The sequence below is a fragment of the Rattus norvegicus genome, chromosome 6, assembly GCF_021556685.1.
Source record: "Rattus norvegicus strain SHRSP/BbbUtx chromosome 6, alternate assembly SHRSP_T2T, whole genome shotgun sequence".
Taxonomy (NCBI): Eukaryota; Metazoa; Chordata; class Mammalia; order Rodentia; family Muridae; genus Rattus; species Rattus norvegicus.
The window spans coordinates 11,937,842-11,962,389 of NC_141539.1; the positions used below are offsets into that span (position 1 = coordinate 11,937,842).

General features: G+C 40.2%; 1 protein-coding gene across 7 annotated transcripts in view; it reads left to right on the forward strand.

Moving 5' to 3' along the window:
* Positions 1–19,824, forward strand: part of Lhcgr (luteinizing hormone/choriogonadotropin receptor) — a 65,793-nt gene extending 45,969 nt beyond the window's left edge. For 3 of the 7 annotated variants that reach the window (XM_087552326.1, XM_087552324.1, XM_087552327.1), the window contains one exon: positions 15,137–19,824. In XM_087552326.1, coding sequence (XP_087408452.1) covers positions 15,137–16,280 — 1,144 coding nt within the window. In that variant the 3' untranslated portion in view covers positions 16,281–19,824. 7 annotated transcript variants of the gene reach the window in all.
* The last annotated feature ends 4,724 nt before the right edge of the window (positions 19,825–24,548 follow it).

A 24,548-nucleotide genomic window follows, 5' to 3' on the forward strand; every position in this document is an offset into this window, starting at 1 on the left:
GTGTTGTTTTGATTTGCATTTCTCTGATGACTAAGGAGGTTGAACATTTCTTTAGGTACTTCTCAGCCATTTGATATTCCTCAGCTGAGAATTCTTTGTTTAGCTCTGTACCCCATTTTTAATAGGGTTATTTGGCTCTCTGGAGTCTAACTTCTTGAGTACTTTGTATATTTTGGATATTAGACCTCTATCAGATGTAGGATTGAGAAAGATCTTTTCCAAATCTGTTGGTTGTTGTTTTGTCCTATTGACAGTGTCCTTTGCCTTACAGAAGCTTTGCAATTTTATGAGATCCCATTTGTCGATTCTTAATCTAAGAGCATAAGCCTTTGGTGTTCTGTTCAGGAGTGCCCATGTGTTCAAGGCTCTTCCCTATGTTCTCTTTTATTAGTTTCAGTTTATCTTGTTTTATGTGGAGGTTGATGATCCACTTGGACTTAAGCTTTGTACAGGGCTATAAAAATGGATCGATCTGCATTCTTCTACATGCTGACCTCCAGTTGAACCAGCACCATTTGTTGAAAATGCTATCTTTTTTTCATTGGGTGATTTTAACTCCTTTCTCAAAGATCAAGTGACTATAGGTGTGTGGGTTCATTTCCGGGTCTTCAATTCTATTCCACTGATCTACCTGTCTGTCTCTGTACCAGTACCATACAGTTTTTATCACTATTGCTTTGAAGTACTACTGAATGGAGATTCCCCCAGAAGTACTTTTATTGTTGAGGATACTTTTTTCTATCCTGTTGTTTTTGGGTTTTTTTTGTTTTTGTTTTTTTTATTCCAAATGAATTTGCAAATTGCTCTTTCCATCTCTATGAAGAATTGAGTTGGAATTTTGATGGGGATTGCATTCAATCTGTAGATTGCTTTTGGCAAAAATGGCCATTTTTACTATATTAATCCTGCCAATCCATGAGCATGGGAGGTCTTTCCATCTTCTGAGATCTTCAATTTCTTTCTTCAGAGGCTTGAAGTTCTTGTCATACAGATCTTTCATTACTTGGTTAGAGTCACACCAAAGTATTTTATATTACTTGTTACAACTGTGAAGGGTGTAATTTCCCTAATTTCTTTCTCAGCCTGTTTATCCTTTCAGCAGAGGAAGGCTACTGATTTGTTTGAGTTAACTTTATATCCAGCCACTTTGCTGAAGTTGGTTATCAGCTTTAGTAGTTCTCTGGTGGAATTTTTGGTGTCTCTTAAGTATACTATCATATCATCTGCAAATAGTGATATTTTGACTTCTTTCTGTCCAATTTGTATCCCTTTGATCTCCTTTTGTTGTCTGATTGCTCTGGCTAGAACTTCAAGAACTATATTGAATAAGTAGGGATAGAGTGGGCAGCCTTGTCTAGTCCCTGATTTTAGTGGGATTGTTTCAAGTTTCTCTCCATTTAGTTTGATGTTGGCTACTGGTTTGTTGTATATTGCTTTTACTGTGTTTAGATATGGGCCTTGGATTCCTGATCTTTCCTGGACTTTTACCATGAAGGGGTGTTGAATTTTGACAAATGCTTTCTCAGCATCAAATGAAATGATTATGTGGTATTTTTCTTTGAGTTTGTTTATATAGTAGGTTATGTTGATGAATTTCCATGTGTTGAACCATTCTTGCATCCCTGGGATGAAGCCTACTTGATCCTGATGGATGATCCTTTTGATGTGCTCTTGGATTCAGTTTGCAAGAATTTTACTGAGTATTTTTTTGTGGATATTCATAAGGGAAATTGGTCTGAAGTTCTCTTTCTTTGTTGGGTCTTTGTGTGGTTTAGGTATAAGCATAATTGTGGCTTCAAAGAATTAATTGGGTAGTGTTCCTTCTGTTTCTATTTTGTGGAATAGTTTACAGAGTATTAGTATTAGGTCTTCTTTGAAAGTCCAATAGCTTTTGCACTAAACCCATCTGTTCCTGGGCTTCTTTTTGGTTGAGAGACCTTTAATAACTGCTTCTATTTCATTAGAAGTTATGGGACTGTTTAGATGGCTTATCTGATCCTGATTTATCTTTGGTACCTGGTATCTGTCTGGAAAATTGTCCATTTCATCCAGATTTTCCATTTTTGTTGAGTATAGACTTTTCTATAGTAGTATCTGATAAGTTTTTTAATTTCCTTAGATTCTGTTGTATCTCCCTTTTCATTTCGGATTTGGTAATTTGGATACTCTCTCTATGCCCTTTGGTTAATCTGACTCAGGGTTTATCTGTCTTATTGATTTTCTCAAAGAACCAGCTTCTGGTTTTGTTGGTTCTTTGTATAGGTCTTTTTGTTTTTACTTGGTTAATTTCGGCCCTGAGTTAAATTATTTTCTGCCAGTCTACTCCTCTTGGGTGTATTTGCTTCTTTTTGTTCTAGAGCTTTTAGGTGTGCTGTCAAGTTGCTAGTGTATGCTCTTTCCAGTTTCTTTTTGGAGGAACTCAGAGCTATGAATTTTCCTCTTAGCACAGCTTTCATTGTGTCCCATAAGTTTGGGTATTTTGAGCCTTCGTTTTCATTAAATTTTGAAAAGTATTTAATTTCTTCATCTCTTCCTTGACAAAGTTATCATTGAGTAGACAGTTATTCAGCTTCCATGTGTATGTGGGCTTCCTGGGTGTGTTTTGTTTTGTTTGTTTTTTTGTTTTTTTTTTGTTTTTTTTGTTTTTTTTTGTTTTGTTTTTTTGGCTGTTGTTGTTATTGAAGACCAGTCTTCAATATTAACCAGATCTGATAGAATGCAAGGGATTATTTCAATCTTCTTATATCTGTTGAGGCCTTTTTTGTGACCAATTATATGGGCAATTTTGGAGAAGGTGCCATGAGTTGCTGAGAAGAAGGTATATATATTATTTTAGGATGAAATGTTCTATAGATATCTGTTAACAGCGTTTGGTTCATGACTTCTGTTAGGTTCACTGTGTCTCTGTTTAGTTTCTATTTCCATGATCTGCCCATTGATGACAGTGGGGTGCTGAAGTTTCCATTGTGTGAGGTGCAATGTGTGCTTTGAGCTTTATTTAGTAAAGCTACTTTTATGAATGTGGGTGCCCTTGCATTCGGAGCATAGATATTCAGAATTGAGAGTTCATCTTGGTAAAATTTTTCTTTAATGAGTATTAAGTGTCCTTCCTTATCTTTTTGATAACTTTTGGTTGAAAGTCTATTTTATTTGATATAACAATGTCCACCCCAGCTTGTTTCTTGGGACCATTTGCTTGGAAAATTTTTTCCAAGCCTTTTACTCTAAATAAGTGTCTGTCTTTGTCACTGAGGTGCATTTCCTGTATGCAGCAAAATGTTGGGTCCTGTTTACATATCCAGTCTGTTAGCCTATGTAATTTTATTGGGGAATTGAGTCCATTGATGTTAAGAGACATTAAAGAAAAATGATTGTTGTTTCCTGTTCTATTTGTTGTTAGAGGTGGAATTATATTTGTGTGGCTCTCTTCTTTGCGTTTGTTAAAAGAAGATTACTTTCTTGCTTTTTCTAGGTTGTAGTTACCCTCCTTGTGTTACAGTTTTCCCTTTATTATCCTTTCTAGAGCTGGATTTATGTGAAGATATTGTGTAAATTTGTTTTTGTCATGGAATACTTGGTTTCTCCATCTATGTTAATTGAGTTTTGCTGGATATAGTATCCTGGGCTGGCATTTGTGTTCTCTTAGGGTCTGTATGACATCTGGCCAGGATATGACTTTCATAGTCTCTGGTGAGAAGTCTGGTGTAATTCTGATAGGTCTGCCTTTATATGTTGCTTGACCTTTTCCCTTACTGCTTTTAATATTCTTTGTTTTGTGCATTTGGTGTTTTATTGTGTGACGGAAGGAGTTTCTTTTCTGGTCCAATCTATTTGAAGTTCTGTAGGCTTCTTGTATATTTTTTTTTATTAACTTGAGTATTTCTTATATACATTTCGAGTGTTATTCCCTTTCCCGGTTTCTGGGCAAACATCCCCCTCCCCCCTCCCCTTCCTTATGGGTGTTCCCCTCCCAACCCTCCCCCCATTGCCGCCCTCCCCCCATAGACTAGTTCACTGGGGATTCAGTCTTAGCAGGACCCAGGGCTTCCCCTTCCACTGGTGCTCTTACTAGGATATTCATTGCTACCTATGGGGTCAGAGTCCAGGGTCAGTCCATGTATAGTCTTTAGGTAGTGGCTTAGTCCCTGGAAGCTCTGGTTGCTTGGCATTGTTGTACTTTTGGGGTCTCGAGCCCCTTCAAGCTCTTCCAGTTCTTTCTCTGATTCCTTCAACGGGGGACCTATTCTCAGTTCAGTGGTTTGCTGCTGGCATTCGCCTCTGTATTTGCTGTATTCTGGCTGTATCTCTCAGGAGCAATCTACATCCGGCTCCTGTCGGTCTGCACTTCTTTGCTTCATCCATCTTGTCTAATTGGGTGGCTGTATATGTATGGGCCACATGTGGGGCAGGCTCTGAATGGGTGTTCCTTCAGTCTCTGTTTTAATCTTTGCCTCTCCCTTCCCTGCCAAGGGTATTCTTTTTCTTTTTCCTCATTTAAAGAAGGAGTGAAGCATTCACATTTTGATCATCCGTCTTGAGTTTCGTTTGTTCTAGGGATCTAGGGTAATTCAAGCATTTGGGCTAATAGCCACTTATCAATGAGTGCATACCATGTATGTCTTTCTGTGATTGGGTTAGCTCACTCAGGATGATATTTTCCAGTTCCAACCATTTGCCTACGAATTTCATAAACTCGTTGTTTTTGATAGCTGAGTAATATTCCATTGTGTAGATGTTCCACATTTTCTGTATCCATTCCTCTGTTGAAGGGCATCTGGGTTCTTTCCATTTTCTGGCTATTATAAATAAGGCTGCGATGAACATAGTGGAGCACGTGTCTCTTTTATATGTTGAGGCATCTTTTGGGTATATGCCCAAGAGAGGTATAGCTGGATCCTCAGGCAGTTCAATGTCCAATTTTCTGAGGAACCTCCAGACTGATTTCCAGAATGGTTTTACCAGTCTGCAATCCCACCAACAATGGAGGAGTGTTCCTCTTTCTCCACATCCTCGCCAGCATCTGCTGTCACCTGAGTTTTTGATCTTAGCCATTCTCACTGGTGTGAGGTGAAATCTCAGGGTTGTTTTGATTTGCATTTCCCTTATGACTAAAGATGTTGAACATTTCTTTAGGTGTTTCTCAGCCATTCGGCATTCCTCAGCTGTGAATTCTTTGTTTAGCTCTGAACCCCATTTTTAAATAGGGTTATTTGTTTCCCTGCGGTCTAACTTCTTGAGTTCTTTGTATATTTTGGATATAAGGCCTCTATCTGTTGTAGGATTGGTAAAGATCTTTTCCCAATCTGTTGGTTGCCGTTTTGTCCTAACCACAGTGTCCTTTGCCTTACAGAAGCTTTGCAGTTTTATGAGATCCCATTTGTCGATTCTTGATCTTAGAGCATAAGCCATTGGTGTTTTGTTCAGGAAATGTTTTCCAGTGCCCATGTGTTCCAGATGCTTCCCTAGTTTTTCTTCTATTAGTTTGAGTGTGTCTGGTTTGATGTGGAGGTCCTTGATCCACTTGGACTTAAGCTTTGTACAGGGTGATAAGCATGGATCGATCTGCATTCTTCTACATGTTGCCCTCCAGTTGAACCAGCACCATTTGCTGAAAATGCTATCTTTTTTCCATTGGATGCTTTTGGCTCCTTTGTCAAAAATCAAGTGACCATAGGTGTGTGGGTTCATTTCTGGGTCTTCAATTCTATTCCATTGGTGTATCTGTCTGTCTCTGTACCAATACCATGCAGTTTTTATCACTATTGCTCTGTAATACTGCTTGAGTTCAGGGATAGTGATTCCCCCTGAAGTCCTTTTATTGTTGAGGATAGCTTTAGCTATCCTGGGGTTTTGTTATTCCAGATGAATTTGCAAATTGTTCTGTCTAACTCTTTGAAGAATTGGATTGGTATTTTGATGGGGATTGCATTGAATCTGTAGATTGCTTTTGGTAAAATGGCCATTTTTACTATATTAATCCTGCCAATCCATGAGCATGGGAGATCTTTCCATCTTCTGAGGTCTTCTTCAATTTCTTTCCTCAGTGTCTTGAAGTTCTTATTGTACAGATCTTTTACTTGCTTGGTTAAAGTCACACCAAGGTACTTTATATTATTTGGGTCTATTATGAAGGGTGTCGTTTCCCTAATTTCTTTCTCGGCTTTTTTCTCTTTTGTATAGAGGAAGGCAACTGATTTATTTGAGTTAATTTTATACCCAGCCACTTTGCTGAAGTTGTTTATCAGCTTTAGTAGTTCTCTGGTGGAACTTTTGGGATCACTTAAATATACTATCATGTCATCTGCAAATAGTGATATTTTGACCTCTTCTTTTCCGATCTGTATCCCCTTGATCTCCTTTTGTTGTCTGATTGCTCTGGCTAGAACTTCAAGAACTATATTGAATAAGTAGGGAGAGAGTGGGCAGCCTTGTCTAGTCCCTGATTTTAGTGGGATTGCTTCAAGTTTCTCTCCATTTAGTTTAATGTTAGCAACTGGTTTGCTGTATATGGCTTTTACTATGTTTAGGTATGGGCCTTGAATTCCTATTCTTTCCAGGACTTTTATCATGAAGGGGTGTTGAATTTGTCAAATGCTTTCTCAGCATCTAATGAAATGATCATGTGGTTCTGTTCTTTCAGTTTGTTTATATAATGGATCACGTTGATGGTTTTCCGTATATTAAACCATCCCTGCATGCCTGGGATGAAGCCTACTTGATCATGGTGGATGATTGTTTTGATGTGCTCTTGAATTCGGTTTGCCAGAATTTTATTGAGTAATTTTGCGTCGATATTCATAAGGGTTAAATTGGTCTGAAGTTCTCTTTCTTTGTTGTGTCTTTGTGTGGTTTAGGTATAAGAGTAATTGTGGCTTCGTAGAAGGAATTCGGTAGGGCTCCATCTGTTTCAATTTTGTGGAATAGTTTGGATAATATTGGTATGAGGTCTTCTATGAAGGTTTGATAGAATTCTGCACTAAACCCGTCTGGACCTGGGCTCTTTTTGGTTGGGAGACCTTTAATGACTGCTTCTATTTCCTTAGGAGTTATGGGGTTGTTTAACTGGTTTATCTGTTCCTGATTTAACTTCGATACCTGGTATCTGTCTAGGAAATTGTCCATTTCCTGAAGATTTTCAAATTTTGTTGAATATAGGTTTTTATAGTAAGATCTGATGATTTTTTGAATTTCCTCTGAATCTGTAGTTATGTCTCCCTTTTCATTTCTGATTTTGTTAATTTGGACGCACTCTCTGTGTCCTCTCGTTAGTCTGGCTAAGGGTTTATCTATCTTGTTGATTTTCTCAAAGAACCAACTTTTGGTTCTGTTGATTCTTTCTGTGGTCCTTTTTGTTTCTACTTGGTTGATTTCAGCTCTGAGTTTGATTATTTCCTGCCTTCTACTCCTCCTGGGTGTATTTGCTTCTTTTTGTTCTAGAGCTTTTAGGTGTGCTGTCAAGCTGCTGACATACGCTCTTTCCTGTTTCTTTCTGCAGGCACTCAGCGCTATGAGTTTTCCTCTTAGCACAGCTTTCATTGTGTCCCATAAGTTTGAGTATGTTGTATCTTCATTTTCATTAAATTCTAAAAAGTTTTTAATTTCTTTCTTTATTTCTTCCTTGACCAGGTTATCATTGAGTAGAGCATTGTTCAATTTCCACGTATATGTGGGCATTCTTCCCTTATTGTTATTGAAGACCAGTTTTAGGCCGTGGTGGTCCGATAGCACGCATGGGATTATTTCTATCTTTCTGTACCTGTTGAGGCCCGTTTTTTGACCAATTATATGGTCAATTTTGGAGAAAGTACCATGAGGAGCTGAGAAGAAGGTATATCCTTTTGCTTTAGGATAGAATGTTCTATAAATATCCGTTAAGTCCATTTGGCTCATGACTTCTCTTAGTCTGTCGACATCACTGTTTAATTTCTGTTTCCATGATCTGTCCATTGATGAGAGTGGGGTGTTGAAATCTCCTACTATTATTGTGTGAGGTGCAATGTGTGTTTTGAGCTTTAGTAAGGTTTCTTTTACGTATGTAGGTGCCCTTGTATTTGGGGTTTAGATATTTAGGATTGAGAGTTCATCTTGGTGGATTTTTCCTTTGATGAATATGAAGTGTCCTTCCTTATCTTTTTTGATGACTTTTAGTTGGAAATTGATTTTATTTGATATTAGAATGGCTACTCCAGCTTGCTTCTTCTGACCATTTGCTTGGAAAGTTGTTTTCCAGCCTTTCACTCTGAGGTAGTGTCTGTCTTTGTCTCTGAGGTGTGTTTCCTGTAGGCAGCAGAATGCAGGGTCCTCGTTGCGTATCCAGTTTGTTAATCTATGTCTTTTTATTGGGGAGTTGAGGCCATTGATATTGAGAGATATTAAGGAATAGTGATTATTGTTTCCCTTTATATTCATATTTGGATGTGAGGTTATGTTTGTGTGCTTTCATTCTCTTTGTTTTGTTGCCAAGACGATTAGTTTCTTGCTTCTTCTAGGGTATAGCTTGCCTCCTTATGTTGGGCTTTACCATTTATTATCCTTTGTAGTGCTGGATTTGTGGAAAGATATTGTGTAAATTTGGTTTTGTCCTGGAATGTCTTGGTTTCTCCATCAATGTTAATTGAGAGTTTTGCTGGATACAGTAACCTGGGCTGGCATTTGTGTTCTCTTAGGGTCTGTATGACATCAGTCCAGGATCTTCTGGCCTTCATAGTTTCTGGCGAGAAGTCTGGTGTGATTCTGATAGGTCTCCCTTTATATGTTACTTGACCTTTTTCCCTTACTGCTTTTAATATTCTTTCTTTATTTTGTGCGTTTGGTGTTTTGACAATTATGTGATGGGAGGTGTTTCTTTTCTGGTCCAATCTATTTGGAGTTCTGTAGGCTTCTTGTATGCCTATGGGTATCTCTTTTTTTAGATTAGGGAAGTTTTCTTCTATGATTTTGTTGAAGATATTTACTGGTCCTTTGAGCTGGGAGTCTTCACTCTCTTCTATACCTATTATCCTTAGGTTTGATCTTCTCATTTAGTCCTGGATTTCCTGTAAGTTTTGGACCAGTAGCTTTTTCCGCTTTACATTATCTTTGACAGTTGAATCAATGATTTCTATGGAATCTTCTGCTCCTGAGATTCTTTCTTCCATCTCTTGTATTCTGTTGGTGAAGCTCGTATCTACAGCTCCTTGTCTCTTCTTTTGGTTTTCTATATCCAGGGTTGTTTCCACGTGTTCTTTCTTGATTGCTTCTATTTCCATTTTTAATTCCTTCAACTGTTTGATTGTGTTTTCCTGGAATTCTTTCGGGGATTTTTGTGACTCTTCTCTATGGGCTTCTACTTGTTTATTTATGTTTTCCTGGAATTCTTTCAGGGATTTTTGCGATTCCTCTCTGTAGGCTTCTACTTGTTTATTAATGTTTTCCTGTGTTTCTCTAAGGGAGTTCTTCATGTCTTTCTTGAAGTCCTCCAGCATCCTGATCAAATATGATTTTGAAACTAGATCTTTCTTTTCTGGTGTGTTTGGATATTCCATGTTCGCTTTGGTTGGAGAATTGGGCTCCGATGATGCCAGGTAGTCTTGGTTTCTGTTGCTTGGGTTCCTGCGCTTGCCTCTCGCCATCAGATTGTCTGTAGTGTTACTTTGTTCTGCTATTTCTGATAGTGGCTAGACTGTCCTATAAGCCTGTGTGTCAGGAGTGCTGCAGACCTGTTTTCCTGTTTTCTTTCAGCCAGTTATGGGGACAGAGTGTTCTGCTTTAGGGCATGTAGTTTTTCTTATCTACAGGTCTTCAGCTGTTCCTGTGGGCCTGTGTCTTGAGTTCACCAGGCAGCTTTCTTGCAGCAGAAAAGTTGGTCTTACCTGTGGTCCCGAGGCTCAAGTTCGCTCGTGGGGTGCTACCCACGGGCTCTCTGCAGCAGCAGCAACCAGGAAGACCTGTGCCGCCGTTTCCGGGAGCTTCAGTGCACCAGGGTTCCAGATGGTCTTTGGCTTTTTCCTCTGGCGTCTGAGATGTGTGTGCAGAGAGCAGTCTCTTCTGGTTTCCCAGGCTTGTCTGCCTCTCTGAAGGTTCAGCTCTCCCTCCCACGGGATTTGGGTGCAGAGAACTGTTTATCCGGTCTGTTTCCTTCTGGTTCTGGTGGTGTCTCAGGCACAGGGGTCCTGCCGCTCCTGGGCCCTCCCCCACGGGAGCCCAGAGGCCTTATACAGTTTCCTCTTGGGCCAGGGATGTGGGCAGGGGTGAGCAGTGTTGGTGGTCTCTTCCGCTCTGCAGCCTCAGGAGTGCCCACCTGACCAGGCGGTTGGGTCTCTCTCTCACCGGGTCTGGGAGCAGAGAGCTGCTGCGGGCCGGGATCCGCGGGTGTGGGACTTCCCGCTTCTTGTATATTTATGGGCATCTCTTTCTTTAGGTTAGGGAAGTTTTCTTCTGTAATTCTGTTGAAGATATTTACTGGCCCTTTAAGTTGGGAGTCTTCTCTTTCTTCTATACCTATTATCCTTAGGTTTGGTCCTCTCATTGTGTCCTGGATTTCCTGTATGTTTTGGGTTAGGAGATTTTCGCATTTTGCATTTTCTTTGACTGTTATGTCAATATTTTCTCTGGTATCTTTTGCCTCTGAGATTCTCTCCTCTATCTCTTGTATTTTCTTGGTGATGCTTGCATCTATAGCTCCTAATCTCTTTCCTAAGTTTTCTATCTCCAAGGTTGTCTCCCTTTGTGATTTTTTTTTTACTGTTTCTATTTCCATTTTTAGATCCTGGATGCTTTTGCTCAATTCCTTCATCTGTTTGGTTGTGTTTTCCTGTAATTTTTTTAAAAAGATTTTTGTTTTTTCTCTTTAAGGGCTTCTACCTGTTTACCTGTGTTCTCCTGTATTTCTTGAAGAGAATTATTTATGTCCTTCTTAAAGTCCTCATCATCATCATGAGATATGATTTTAAATACAAATCTTGCTTTTCTGGTGTGATGGGGTATCCAGGACTTGCTATAGTGGGAGAACTGGGTTCTGATGATGCCAAGTAGCTTTGTTTCTGTTTCTTATTTCTCGTGCTTGCCTTTCACCATTGGTTATCTCTAGTGCTACCTGTCCCTGATGTTTCTGACTGGTGCCTGTTCCTCCTGGGATCCGGTTGTGTCAGAACTCCTCAGAGTCCAGCTATCTTTGGGATCCTATCATTCTGGGATCCTGGGATCCTGAGATCCTGGGAGTGTCAGAGCTCCTGGGAGTCTAGCTGCCTCTGGGATCCTGAAATCCTGGTGTGACTAAGCTCCTGAGATCCTGTTCTGTCAGAGTTTCTGGGAGTCAAGCCTTTTCAGGGTGTTGCAGGAGTAGGTAGGGAGCCAGAGCCCTGGGTTTGCTCTGGGCACAGTGAAAGCTGGAAGGAACCTGTGCCTCTGGCTGGGTGGGGGTTTGGGTTTCACTGGTTCCTGTGGAGGTCCCAGTTACGCTGGGTGTTGGGAAAGATGTTATGGCCTCAACTGTGATCTCGAGTCTGCCAGAGGGCCAGTGCTCCTGGTTGTGTCCAATGTCTTGAGAGTCAAGCTTCCTCTGTGATCCTGTGATCCTGTGATCCTGTGATCCTGGGCATTTTAGAGCACCTGGGAGTCAGGCTTCCTCTGGGTGTTGTGGGAGTGGGTGCAGAGCCAGCACCCAAGGTCTGCTCAGGGCACTAGTTCAGACAGGAAGGAACCCATGCCACTGGCTGGGCAGGAGTTCCTGTGTCCCTGGATCCTGTGAGACCCAGTTACTCCAGGTGTTGGGGCAGATGTTGTGGCCTCTCCTGTGATCCTAGTTAGGGTCTTATTGCTGTGGACAGACACCATGACCAATGCAAGTTTTATAAGGACAATGGTTAATTCAGGCTGGCTTACAGGTTCAGAGGTTCAGTCCATTATCATCAAGGCAGAAGCAAGGCAGTGTCCAGGCAGGCATGGTGCAGGAGGAGCTGAGAGTTGTACATCTTCATATGATGGAAGCCAGGAACAGACTCTATCTCTACCTACTTTAATCTTGGTTCCCTTTCTAACCGTACAAGGTTAGAATCAGATGATCTATAAGCACTAATATTAAGGAGGATTCATTTCCTTATTAATTTTTTATAACTACCATCTTCTGGAAAACAAACAATATGACAGTATATTCATGTAAATAAGACTAATAAGTGTGTTGCTTAAAGTTGTTTAATAGTAGAACAGATGAGGTTTCTCTGCCGTCATCTGTGGGGACACAGCTCTTCACAGATCTGAATCCTGCTACAGGATTTTCACATTGTTCTTCCTCTAGTACTGAAGGCCTCAGATATTTTCTCTTCATCAATTCAGAGAATAGGTACAACTTCCTAGTATAGAACATGAAAGGTTTTGAGAGTAGGGAAAGATACTTTTTAAAATACATTTTTATTAACTCTTTGGGAATTTCTTATATCATATTCACCCACACACACACAGCAAAACCTTCTTATATTTACCTCCTATCTTCCCACCCCTCCTAACCTCATGTCTTCTTATATTTTTAAATAACTCACTGAGTACAATATGCCCTGCCCACAAACTCAAAAGTGTGGAGCTAACCACTGAGAGTATGATTGGCCTACCAGGAGCCACTCTCAAGAAAAGGGACTCTCCCTTCCAGAGAAGCCTCTAACTGTCAATAGATCATCAGGAGTCTGGACTTGTGAGCTTTTCCCACTTCGTACTGGCATGTTGGTTGGCTTGATCTTGTGCACATCTTAAGCAGAGACTGCAGCTGCTATAAGTTTATGAGTGTAGCAGCGAACATAGTCTTGTGGAGAGGGGTAGATAGATCAACGTTTTATGGCTAAGCCTACCACTAACTAACACTTATTCTCTGACTTTTGACCAATTGTAAACTTCTGCATTAATTGTCATTCACTGCACAAAGCAATTTCTTTAATCAAGACTGAGAGCTGCACTAAATGGGCATAGAGATTGAATTTAAATGATACTTGGACACTATGTCCATTTAGAAAAATAATGGTAGTAGTTCACACCACAATATAAATGTTCCACATATATATGGCACCACAATCATATGTTCTAGCCAGATTTATAGTACCTGGCATGCATTTCCTTATAGAGTGTGTCTAAATTCTATCAGAAGTTGGTTACCCCTCTAACATTTGAACCACTATTGCATCTGTGGGTATATCTTTCCAAACAGGTCATTATTATAATTCACAGGGTTCACAGATGAGTAAGACTATTAATGGCTTGTTTTTTCCCATCAGCCTACAAAGCACCTTCCTGAAAGCTGACCAGTATTAAGGAAGCTACCCTCATCATTCCTGGAAGGGAAAGATATTTTAATGAAAGAAATTCTATGGTTAAAAATATACTTGAAATGGCCTTTCCAGAAAATTATCCCATTTATCCAACTTACAAAATTTCATATTAACAGTTATCAGGGTTTATTTTTTATTATCAGTTTTGACAAAGTCAAAACTTACTGGTCCCATGTTCATCATCAAATATATGCTCAATATTGCCATGCACTATAAATGCCTTCCAGATGCAGGGCTTCCCTATAGTCTGGATTTACTCACTCCACAAAGACTTATTGAATAGAACCAAAACTTTGCTAAGTGCCATGACTTCAGAAATAAGATCTTGATCTTGGTAGAGTTCTTGTCTTGCAAACGTGAATACCTGAGCTTGATTTCCAGGACCCACATTAAAAAAAACCAGACAGATGTAGTCAATAATCTTGTAGTCCCAGTGATAGATAGTCAGAGACAGGCCAGCCAGCCTAGCCTCCTTGGTAACCTCCAGGTGAATAAGAGATCCCACCTCAAGTAACAAAGGTTGAAAGTTGCCTGAGGAATGGCATGCATCATTCTCCTCTGTCCTACATGAACACTCATGCGCATACACAAACACACACACAAACACACACACACACACACACGCACGCACGCACGCACGCACGCACGCACGCACGCACGCGCGCACATCCCACAATTAAGAATCAGCCAAACATGAGGATTCATATCTATAATCTAACACTTGGGAGACAGGATCAAGAGTTTAAGGTCAGCCTTGGCTGTGTAGCAAGTTTAAGGTCAGCCTGGGCTGTATGGGATCCTGTCTCAAAACTAAGATAACATTCAACAAAACAAACATATCTATTGGTAAAATTGTGTTGATCACTAAGTGTGACTCTAACAGAGAAAAGGGATAATAAAGAAAGAATAACTTTCTTGAGGAACATGTCTTTCAGGGTGAGGGAGAATTTACCAGAGAGATTGAGAGAGAGAGAGAGAGAGAGAGAGAGAGAGAGAGAGAGAGAGAGAGAGAGAGAGAGAAACATTCCGGAAGTAGGCAGAACTCAGACTAAGCAAAGCCTTGAGGCTCATCAAAAGAAATGTGAATTTTATCACATAGGCATGGAGAATGGTTGAGTTGGATAAGCAGAATTCAGAATTCTGTTCTGGAAAAACATTTCCAGGAGGTTGGAAGGGAAGAGAACTAAAATCGGATAGAGGCTGTCAAGGAAAAAAAATCAATAGATGTGCCCCTAAGAGAGTATTGGATGCAGAGCCAGGAACAGACTCGCACCCTAAGGAGTATGGAGTTCATCCTTTTGTCTGCTGTCCCTGTTCCTCTCCCTCATCTGCTGTTGTTTCCTAGTTCCCATTTGGAACACTGAATTAGCCAGGGACTTCAGGGCAAACAAATCCCCACCAGTTGATGATTCTCAATGCTGCAAACCATCCAATCCCACTGTGTGCTACTGCAATCAGCTTGGTAGCAGTCTGGTTGGTAACTAAATAAGATAAATAGCTAAGAAAACGCCAAGAAAGGATTTTTTAAGTTTAGCATGTATATATTATGTCTCTAAACTTGTTCTTCTAAGAAAATCATTCTTTGTAAACAGCCTCATTAAGTCTTTGCGTCCGTGTGTTAAGTAGATATATTTTATAGTGTCTAGATAGCTTTTCATTTTCTTTTGAAGAAATTACATCAAATGAGATAATTTAACAAGTAGATGTAAGGCTAAGGCCATCATGGCTTTGTTTTCTTTTGTTTCTTAGGCTTTAAAAGCCCACTAAGGATTCTTGAATTTCTTTTAATACTTAGAGTCGTGGGAACCTCTTATGTCTCCCTCAAGCCAATGTTTGTCTTACAGTTATTCCGCCATCTTTGAGGAGAATGAACTCAGTGGCTGGGATTATGATTATGGCTTCTGTTCACCCAAGACACTCCAATGTGCTCCAGAACCAGATGCTTTCAACCCCTGTGAAGATATTATGGGCTATGCCTTCCTTAGGGTCCTGATTTGGCTGATTAATATACTAGCCATCTTTGGCAACCTGACAGTCCTCTTTGTTCTCCTGACCAGTCGTTATAAACTGACAGTGCCCCGCTTCCTCATGTGTAATCTCTCCTTTGCAGACTTTTGCATGGGGCTCTACCTGCTGCTCATTGCCTCCGTGGACTCCCAAACAAAAGGCCAGTACTATAACCACGCCATAGACTGGCAGACAGGGAGTGGCTGCGGTGCAGCTGGCTTCTTTACTGTGTTTGCCAGTGAACTCTCTGTCTACACCCTGACGGTTATCACCCTGGAAAGGTGGCACACCATCACCTATGCTGTACAGCTAGACCAAAAGCTAAGACTGAGGCATGCCATCCCAATTATGCTCGGAGGATGGCTCTTTTCTACGCTGATCGCCACGATGCCCCTTGTGGGTATCAGCAATTACATGAAGGTCAGCATCTGCCTCCCCATGGATGTGGAATCCACTCTGTCCCAAGTCTACATATTATCCATCTTAATCCTCAACGTGGTGGCCTTCGTCGTCATCTGTGCTTGCTACATTAGGATCTACTTTGCAGTTCAAAATCCAGAGCTGACAGCTCCTAACAAGGACACAAAAATTGCTAAGAAGATGGCCATCCTCATCTTCACAGACTTCACGTGCATGGCGCCCATCTCTTTCTTTGCCATCTCGGCTGCCTTCAAAGTGCCCCTTATCACTGTCACCAACTCGAAAATCTTACTGGTCCTTTTTTATCCTGTCAATTCTTGTGCCAATCCATTTCTGTATGCGATCTTCACGAAGGCGTTTCAGAGAGATTTCCTTCTGCTGCTGAGCCGATTCGGCTGCTGTAAACGCCGGGCGGAGCTTTACAGAAGGAAGGAATTTTCTGCATATACTTCCAACTGCAAAAATGGCTTCCCAGGAGCAAGTAAGCCGTCCCAGGCTACCCTGAAGTTGTCCACAGTGCACTGTCAACAGCCCATACCACCGAGAGCGTTAACTCACTAGCATTACAAAATTGTGCCTAAATATGTTTTTTAAAAAGTGTTTTAGAAAAATATTTATCCTTAGGCACTTCAGGAGAATTGTACCTGCTTCAGAGGACGGCCTATAACACTTGGTCGCATAAGTTTCAGGAAGGTTTAGAAATTTTTATAGTAATTTAGGCAGAATAATTTTTTGTTGAATCTAATACTAAGGAAATCTAAGTTGTCATTTTTCACGTCTCTGACATTTTTCATTTCAATCTTGTGATTTACATTGTAATCTCCAAATATATTACTTCATAGCAGATTGAAAATTTAAACTGGTCTTTGTCCTCAGATAGTTTGATAAATATATTCAAGAGATGCACTGTGCAGTGTGACTGCTAGCCTTGCATGGTAAATAGAAGTTTCTTAGCCATATTCCAAGTGCTTCACATGTCACACTAGGAGGCACAGATGCAAACTGTTTACATCAGTGCAAGGAATTCTATTAGCCAGCTCTATTCTAGAGACTTCTATTTCCCATTGACACTCTGCTTAACTTTCCATCTGAAGGCACATGCTGCATATTTGTTTGGCTTACAGATCATGAGTACCTCATGGCCAGGAGCCCATCTCAGCCCATCTTGTTCCTCGTCTATCTCAGGATCTTGGAAATGCTACACAGCAAGCATGCCTAGCCAGTTAAACTCCCTAAATCTACACAGGAAAATATTTCTACCACCTTAGCATATTGTTTTCGATGAGTACATGCTTTCTGTATTTTGCCCTCCTCCTAGTATCCCTTCCCAGAGTTCTTCACCCCACGCCCCCTCCTCTTTGCCTCTGAGAGGGTACCCCTCCCCCAGGAATATCCCCTTCCCTGGGGCATCAAGTCTCTGTAAGATTAGGCACATCTCCTCCCACTGAGACCAGACAGGGCAGTCCTCTGCTCTATGTGCTGGGGGCCTCGGACCAGCCCATGTGTGCTCTTTGGTTGATGGCTTCGTCTCTGGGAGCTCCCAGGTGTCAGGGTTAGTTGACACTGTTGGTCTTCCTGTGGGGTTGCCATCCCTTGAGTTCCTTCAGTCCTTCCCCTAACTCTCCCATGGGGTGCTATTCGCTCACATTATTCTGTCCTTTGCAGTTTATTGGGAAATACAGCCAGTGTTTGCCAGAAGCACTTGTTCCTACAGTTGACTCCTGAAGGACAAGCAGCCGATGGGTCTAATTGCAGAGCTCTCGTTGGCTCCTTTGCCTTTTTGATTGAAAGTTCATTACATATGCAGCATCTCAGTGAGTGTATTACATAATCTCACCAACTGAATCTCAGAAAACCCTACAGTTCAGATGTCATCAATCTTATATAAGAAAAAACCCATCACCGTTTTTGAAAGTACTGAAAACTAGTAAAAGATTCACTCTCAGACCTCACTCACAAAGCCTAGCCTCTTTAATGATTCTCATACTGAAAAAAAAATTCTTTTCTGAGTTACTTTGGATTGAAATACACCAAAAATAGACTACACTGATACTCAAACAAATAATTATTGGAGAGGTAGGTTTTGTTATTTAAAAGCTTATATACATTCAATGTTCCTTAAGTTTTTCCAATATTTTATTATGAACATTTTCAAATATACAGAAATGTTGAAGAAACTATGTAGTGAACACCTATATATCACCACTTACAGCAAGCAATATTTTATTATATTGACTTTCATATATTACTATGCAATTATCTGTTATTTATGTTGATCAATATGTCTTATATTTTGATATTTTAAAGTAATTTACAGGTATAGGTCTTACACAAGTGTATAGACTGTATGTGCCCATGTATATGAACTTTAGTACTCATATTCACCAAGTATAATATATAATATTTATTTACATTTTAGGTATAATTTACATGAAAAGGAATGAGCAAATCTTAAATGTGCCACTTGAGTTTTGAGAACAGCATGCACCTATGTGAGCCACACTGTGTCAGGATTTAGTACAGTTACAGTTAGAGAGCTTCTCATTGCTCATGATGGCTGGTATTCTTCACAGACTAGAGTTTCCTGTCCTAGATGGCATAAGTGCCCACTCCTAAGCTAGCACTGAGAGAACTGTAGAATCTGTCCTCAGACCTACTCATTCATTCTTCTGCTAGTTTCTTCATGAAGCAAATGGACTCAGTGACCCTTCTCAAAGCCATTCCTTTCCACTGCCATGATGGCGCCCTTCTCTAATGGATTACACTTCTTAAGAGATCTCTTCTGTGTGAAATAAAGAACATTGTAGGGCTCTGGCGCCTGGTGCTCTTCACAGCGATCTCTGGTCGGGCTAGGAGCTCAGGTTCGGGGGAGGGGGGAAGAACTCAGGGAGAGGGGACTGCTTCTGCTGCCCCCCCTACCGGTACTTTTCCTTTGTGCCGCTGCCACTTGGGTTGCTTGGCGAGGTCTGAGCCAGCAGGGGACTAACAAGCTGGCCAAGGGTATAGGGGAGCTTCTGGCAGCAATTTCGGGAGAGCAGATCTCTTCCTGAAGCGGTGGTGTTACAGCTCTTATGACAGAAGCTCTCAGACGATGGAATATTCCCTGCGCACCTTTAATTCTGAACATAATAGTTAAATAGGTTTTTGGATGGGTCAGTGTCTGACAGCAGGTATTCCTATTGGTTTGGCCTGAGAGCTTAGGAAGACCTCATCTACATATTCAGGGCGTGGACCTTTCTCTATGACTGATCTGTCTTGAGCCTATGTGACCTGTGGTCACATCCTCACCTGTGGAGGAGGGGCTTGGGGCACTGCTTTTATGAGACTGGTCTGTCTCAAAACCTCTCTACAGGGGTTTGTGGGGGGCTACAGCTAGTGACACCCTGATCTGAGAGGCTGGGAATGTGCCTGCCATCCCTTTTAGGGTCCCCCAGGGATTCAACCTGTCTCGACCAGGAATCAGGGTACCTTTCACTGCCTGTCACCCCACAGAATATGATAAATGTGTAACCTACCACAGACTCTCTTTACAGACCTCTTTAGCCTGCACATCTGTGTGCTGCATGTGTACTACATGCATGATGCCTGGAGCCCACAGATGCCCTGGAATTGGAAAGTTGTGAGCACTGTGTGCGAGTGCTAGAAATCAAACCGTGCTCCTTCGGGAGAGTAATTGGTGCTCTTAACCACGGAGCAATTTCCGCATCTCCTTTAGACTTCTTGAGCATTTTTCTATACCACTTTTTCCCTTTTCTAGAAAAGAAATAGGGATATTAGTTAGCAATACAAACCCATTCTTATTTCACCTATGTTAGGAAGATAAACTATTTTCTTTTAACACATCTGTTTTTCAACCTGCTTCATTTTTATAACTGAAATATAAAACTGCCTTTGTTAAGAAGTATTTCATGTTCAAAATATCTAGAATGTGTGTTACTATTCTGTATAATCTCTAATGGCTAAATCATAAATGCTAAATAAATCCAAATCTCTTTCTTGTATTTTCTCACCATGTTAGATAGTATTGTAAGTCAACTGCAAAATGCCTTAAAAAGATTAATCAACCTGGAATAAATCCTCTAAACTTATAAAAAATAACTTTAAACATTGGTTTTTGGTTCTTGGCTTACCACATTTGTTATAAAGGGCTTGCTTTTACTTTTCTTAATGTACTAAGTCCAAATATAAATTAAGAACCTTTCCCACAAAGTTTTTCAATTACTAGGCTCATATAAGAAATAATCTTTTCTGGCCTGGGGAGATGACTCAGTTGATAAAGTGCTTGCCATACCAGCATGAGGACCTGAGTTCAGAACTCCAGCACCCACATAAAAACAGGAAGTAGAAATGTGCATCTGTAATCCCAGCATTGATTAAGAGATGTGGACAGAGACAAATTTCTCTAGCTCATTGATCCACCAGCCTAGCAGAATCGATAAACTCCAGATTCAATGAGAGACCTTGCTTCAGAAACTAAGGTGAGAGAAATCAAGGAAGACACTCAATGCTAACATCTGACTTCCATTCAGGCACTTGTATATATGCTCAGCTGTTCTTCCCTCCCCCCACTCTCTCTGTCTCTCTCATATATACCATATGCATGAAAATTTTCGTCAAAATGGGTGGTCAATTACCTACGGTCAACCAGCCTTAAAATATTAGATGAAAAACCTCCAGAAATAAGCAATTGTCACAGTTTTGGTTGACTACTTTCCTGCATGGTACAATAAAATCATATCACCACAATCAGTCACACGAGGACTCAACCATGGTTTTATCCAGCGTATCTATACTGTACTATCTATCACTAAGCAGTTGCCTTGGTTATCAGTTTCTCTGTCACAATATCACATCCAAATGACCTTCGTTTTACTTAGTGCCAAGACAACGTGTAACTCTGCTGGTGCAAAAGTGGCTCTAACACAGCAGTGAACTCCTCCTCTGTGTAGTATTGAACACATGTAGAGAGAGGCACTGTCATGACTTCAAGCACACACCGTGGTCTTGAGATGCAGTATCCCTGAATAAGGATGACTTACTGCATTTCCAAGTAATATTTTTCCCTGTGAGTTATAGTATATAGGCTTCCTGTTTGTAGTTTGGATTTCTAGTTATAAATCACGGTGTTCCCAGTTGACCTAGAAAATATTTACATGGGAAACTGTGTGACATTAACCTGCTGGAGTATGAGTTAAAATAAAAGTCCTGCTGAATCCCCCCCCAATACCATAGCTGGCTGTTGCTCTTCTCTCCAAACTTCCCAGTTCCTTCACAGAACTTAAATGGCAAACTGAGATGTCAGTTAAGATTAGAAATCTGGTGCTCTATAAAGTCTGTGCTGTGCAAAGGACTGTTTGCTCGTCTTCAGCACCAATGCAGGCCCTCTGTACACTGACTAAAACAAGCAAAAGAAGACCAGGCAAGGTCAGTTACTTGGTCCCTAAGAGACTAATTCTGTGCAATTTCAACAAGATCTTGGCTCTCAGGGAAGTAAACAGTGCATTTGATAGCACTATCAGACATGAGCAGAAGAAAGGTTTGCAAAGTTCTCCAAGTAAACTGGCACCAAAGATGTAGAATACTCCCACAGACATCCAACACCGCAAACGCACAAGAGACACTTTCTCCATTATAAAAGGGCAGATGACAACATCTATTAAGGTATTGTCCATAGACTTAAAAACTCACATTATGGTACTTTGCTACAAAATGCAGTAAGAAATATGTACTTGACTATGTGGCATAAGGAGTTAAAGGGGAATACCTGAGCAGGGAGGATGGGAATTGGAGATGGGAGGACAGAGAAAGAGGAAAGACGAACAGAGGGGAGAAATAACAGGAGCAACCTTTTAAAAGTCATATAGACACTTACTGTTGTAGAAGCTTTACTAAAATATATGTATACACATATATAAAAAGAGTGTAAATGGAATGACCCTGTAATGGGATAACCATAGCCCCTACTAGATGTCACACACTAACAAAAAGTCAAGGGTCAGGAACAGTTTCTTGAGTCATTGGCCAGTAAGGACCCTTAAGCTCCCAAGAATTATGGACTATTGTTAAAAATTTTGGTTACCCTTCAGAACATAACAGTCAGACCCTAGTACTAAGGATAGCACACACTTGAGACATATAACATTTCCATCAAGCTGATACTGGTCTGGAAAGTTCAACTACTGGCTAGCCTACAGAGTGATGAAAACTGATATTGTCACTACTAGAAGAGAAAGGTAACCATCAATATTACCCTTTGAATCCTGAGAACTACACCCAACCTGCCACAACATGGCCAACGGCTGTGTAGTGGTACCAATGTCATGCAAGTAAGAACCTACTTTCTGGTTGAATTTAAGGCCTAATCCACAGGTTGAAACCCATACCTGGTACCATTAATAGGGCCAAGAACCTATAGGGAGACAGGCAATTGTAAAAGTTTGGTCCAGTTCTACCTCCCAGCCCCATGGTACAGTAATAAGACTCAGAGTCAAAATATATTTACAAGAACCTTAGCCATATATGTAGGCTCTTCTCTGACTAGATCCTAACTTATTATAACCCATTTACTCTAGGCTACCTTCTGCCACATGGCTAATTACCTATGTTCAGGTACCATGCATCTGTCTCATCACATCTTCCCTACGTGAATCACCTGCCTGGCTCTCTCCCAGAATTCTTTCTGCTTCCCAGATGTTGCACTTCCTATTTCTTGCTTAAGCCATAGGACATCACAGGTGCCACATCCATACAGATACAAGATATTCTCTTTACAATTCTGCTTTTTTAGTCTAATAAAAACTCTTTCTTTCAAATATAAATTGAATACAGTAATAACAATTGTGAGAGAATTAAGAAAAGTATTAGGTGAGATTTACAGTTATAATACCCACTCCATTATACATGGCAATTAAAAGTATTCTATCATCTATCCCATCTTGGTGAGTGTAGAGTTCTGTACATAAATCATTTTCTATCCTAACGTGTATTACCAACATCAAAGCATTTTCTTAAACCTAGAAAAACTCCTTAAATCCTAAAAAACTTAAGCTTATAGTAAAACTATGGCTATCTAGGCTTCAATGCCATCAGAGACCTGAGAAGGGATAAGTATTGCCTGAATATGCAGGAAGTTCAGGAACATAGGTAGGCAACTCATTTAGAACCACAAGGTTTAGTTCCAGTTCTTTTAATAACTGTTATTATAAACTCTTTAGAATAATTAAATAATGCAAGTTAATAGTCATGCCAGCAAAACTCTCAATTACCATGAATGGAGAAACCAAGATATTCCATGACAAAACCAAATTTACACAAGACCTTTCAACAAATCCAGCCCTACAAAGGATAATAGAAGAAAAACTCCAACACAGGAGGGAAACTACACCCTAGAAAAAGCAAGAAAGTAATCTTGCAACAAACCCAAAAGAAGAGAACCACACAAACATAATTTCACCTCTAACAACAAAAATAACAGAAAACAACAATCACTATTCCTTAATATCTCTTAACATCAATAGACTCAATTCCCCAATAAAAAGACATAGACTAAAAGACTGGATATGGAAAAAGGACGCAGCATTTTGCTGCATACAGGAAACACACCTCAGTGACAAAGACAGACACTACCTAAAAGTAAAACGCTAGAAAAAAAATTTCCAAGCAAATGATTCCAAGAAACAAGTGGGAGAAGTCATTCTAATACTGAATAAAATTGACTTTCAATCAAAAGTTATCAAAAAGATAAGGAAGGGCACTTCATATTCATCAAAGGAAAATTCCACCAGAATGAAATCTCAATCCTGAATATCTATGCTCCAAATGCAAGGATACCTACATTCATAAAAGAAACCTTACTAATGCTCAAAGCACACATTGCATCTCACACAATAATAGTGGGAGACTTCAACACCCCCTCTCATAAATGACAGATCGTGGAAATAGAAACTCAACAGAGACATAGAGAAACTAACTGAGGTTATAAACCAAATGAATTTAGCAGATATTTATAGAACATTTCATCATAAAACAAAAGAATATACTTTCTCAGCACATTATGGTACCTTCTCCAAAACTGACCATATAGTTCATCACGAAACAGGCCTCAACAGATACAAGGAGATTGAAATAATTCCATGCATCCTATCAGATCACCACGCACTAAGGCTGCTCTTCAATAACAACAATAAAGACAGAAAGCCCACATATACAAGGAAATTGGAAAACACTCTACTCAATGATAACTTGGTCAAGGAAGAAATAAAGAAATTAATGACATTTTAGAATTTAATGAAAATGAATGAACAACATACCCAAACTTATGGGACACAATGAGAGCAGTGCTAAAAGGAAAGCTCATAGCCCCGAGTGCCTCCATAAAAGGACCTGAAAAGAGCATACACTACCGACTTGACAGCAGACCTAAAAGCTCTAGAACAAAAAGAAGCAAAGACCCTCAAGAGGAGTAGATGGCAGGAAATAATCAAACTCAGGGCCTAAATCAACTAAGTAGAAAGAAAAAGAATTATACAAAGAATCAACAAAACCAGGAGCTGGTTCTTTGACAAAATCAACAAGATAGATAAACCCTGAGCCAGACTAACCAGCGTGCACAGGGAGTACCCAAATAAAAATCAAAAATTAAGAGGGAGAAACAATAGAATCTGAGGAAATTCAAAAAATAATCAGATCCTATTACAAAAGCCTACATGCAACAAAACTGAAAATCTGGATGAAATAGAAAATTTTCCAGACAGACACCAGGTACCAAGTTAAATCAGGATCAGATAAACTATCTAAAGAGTCCCATAACTCCTAAAAAAGATAGAAGCA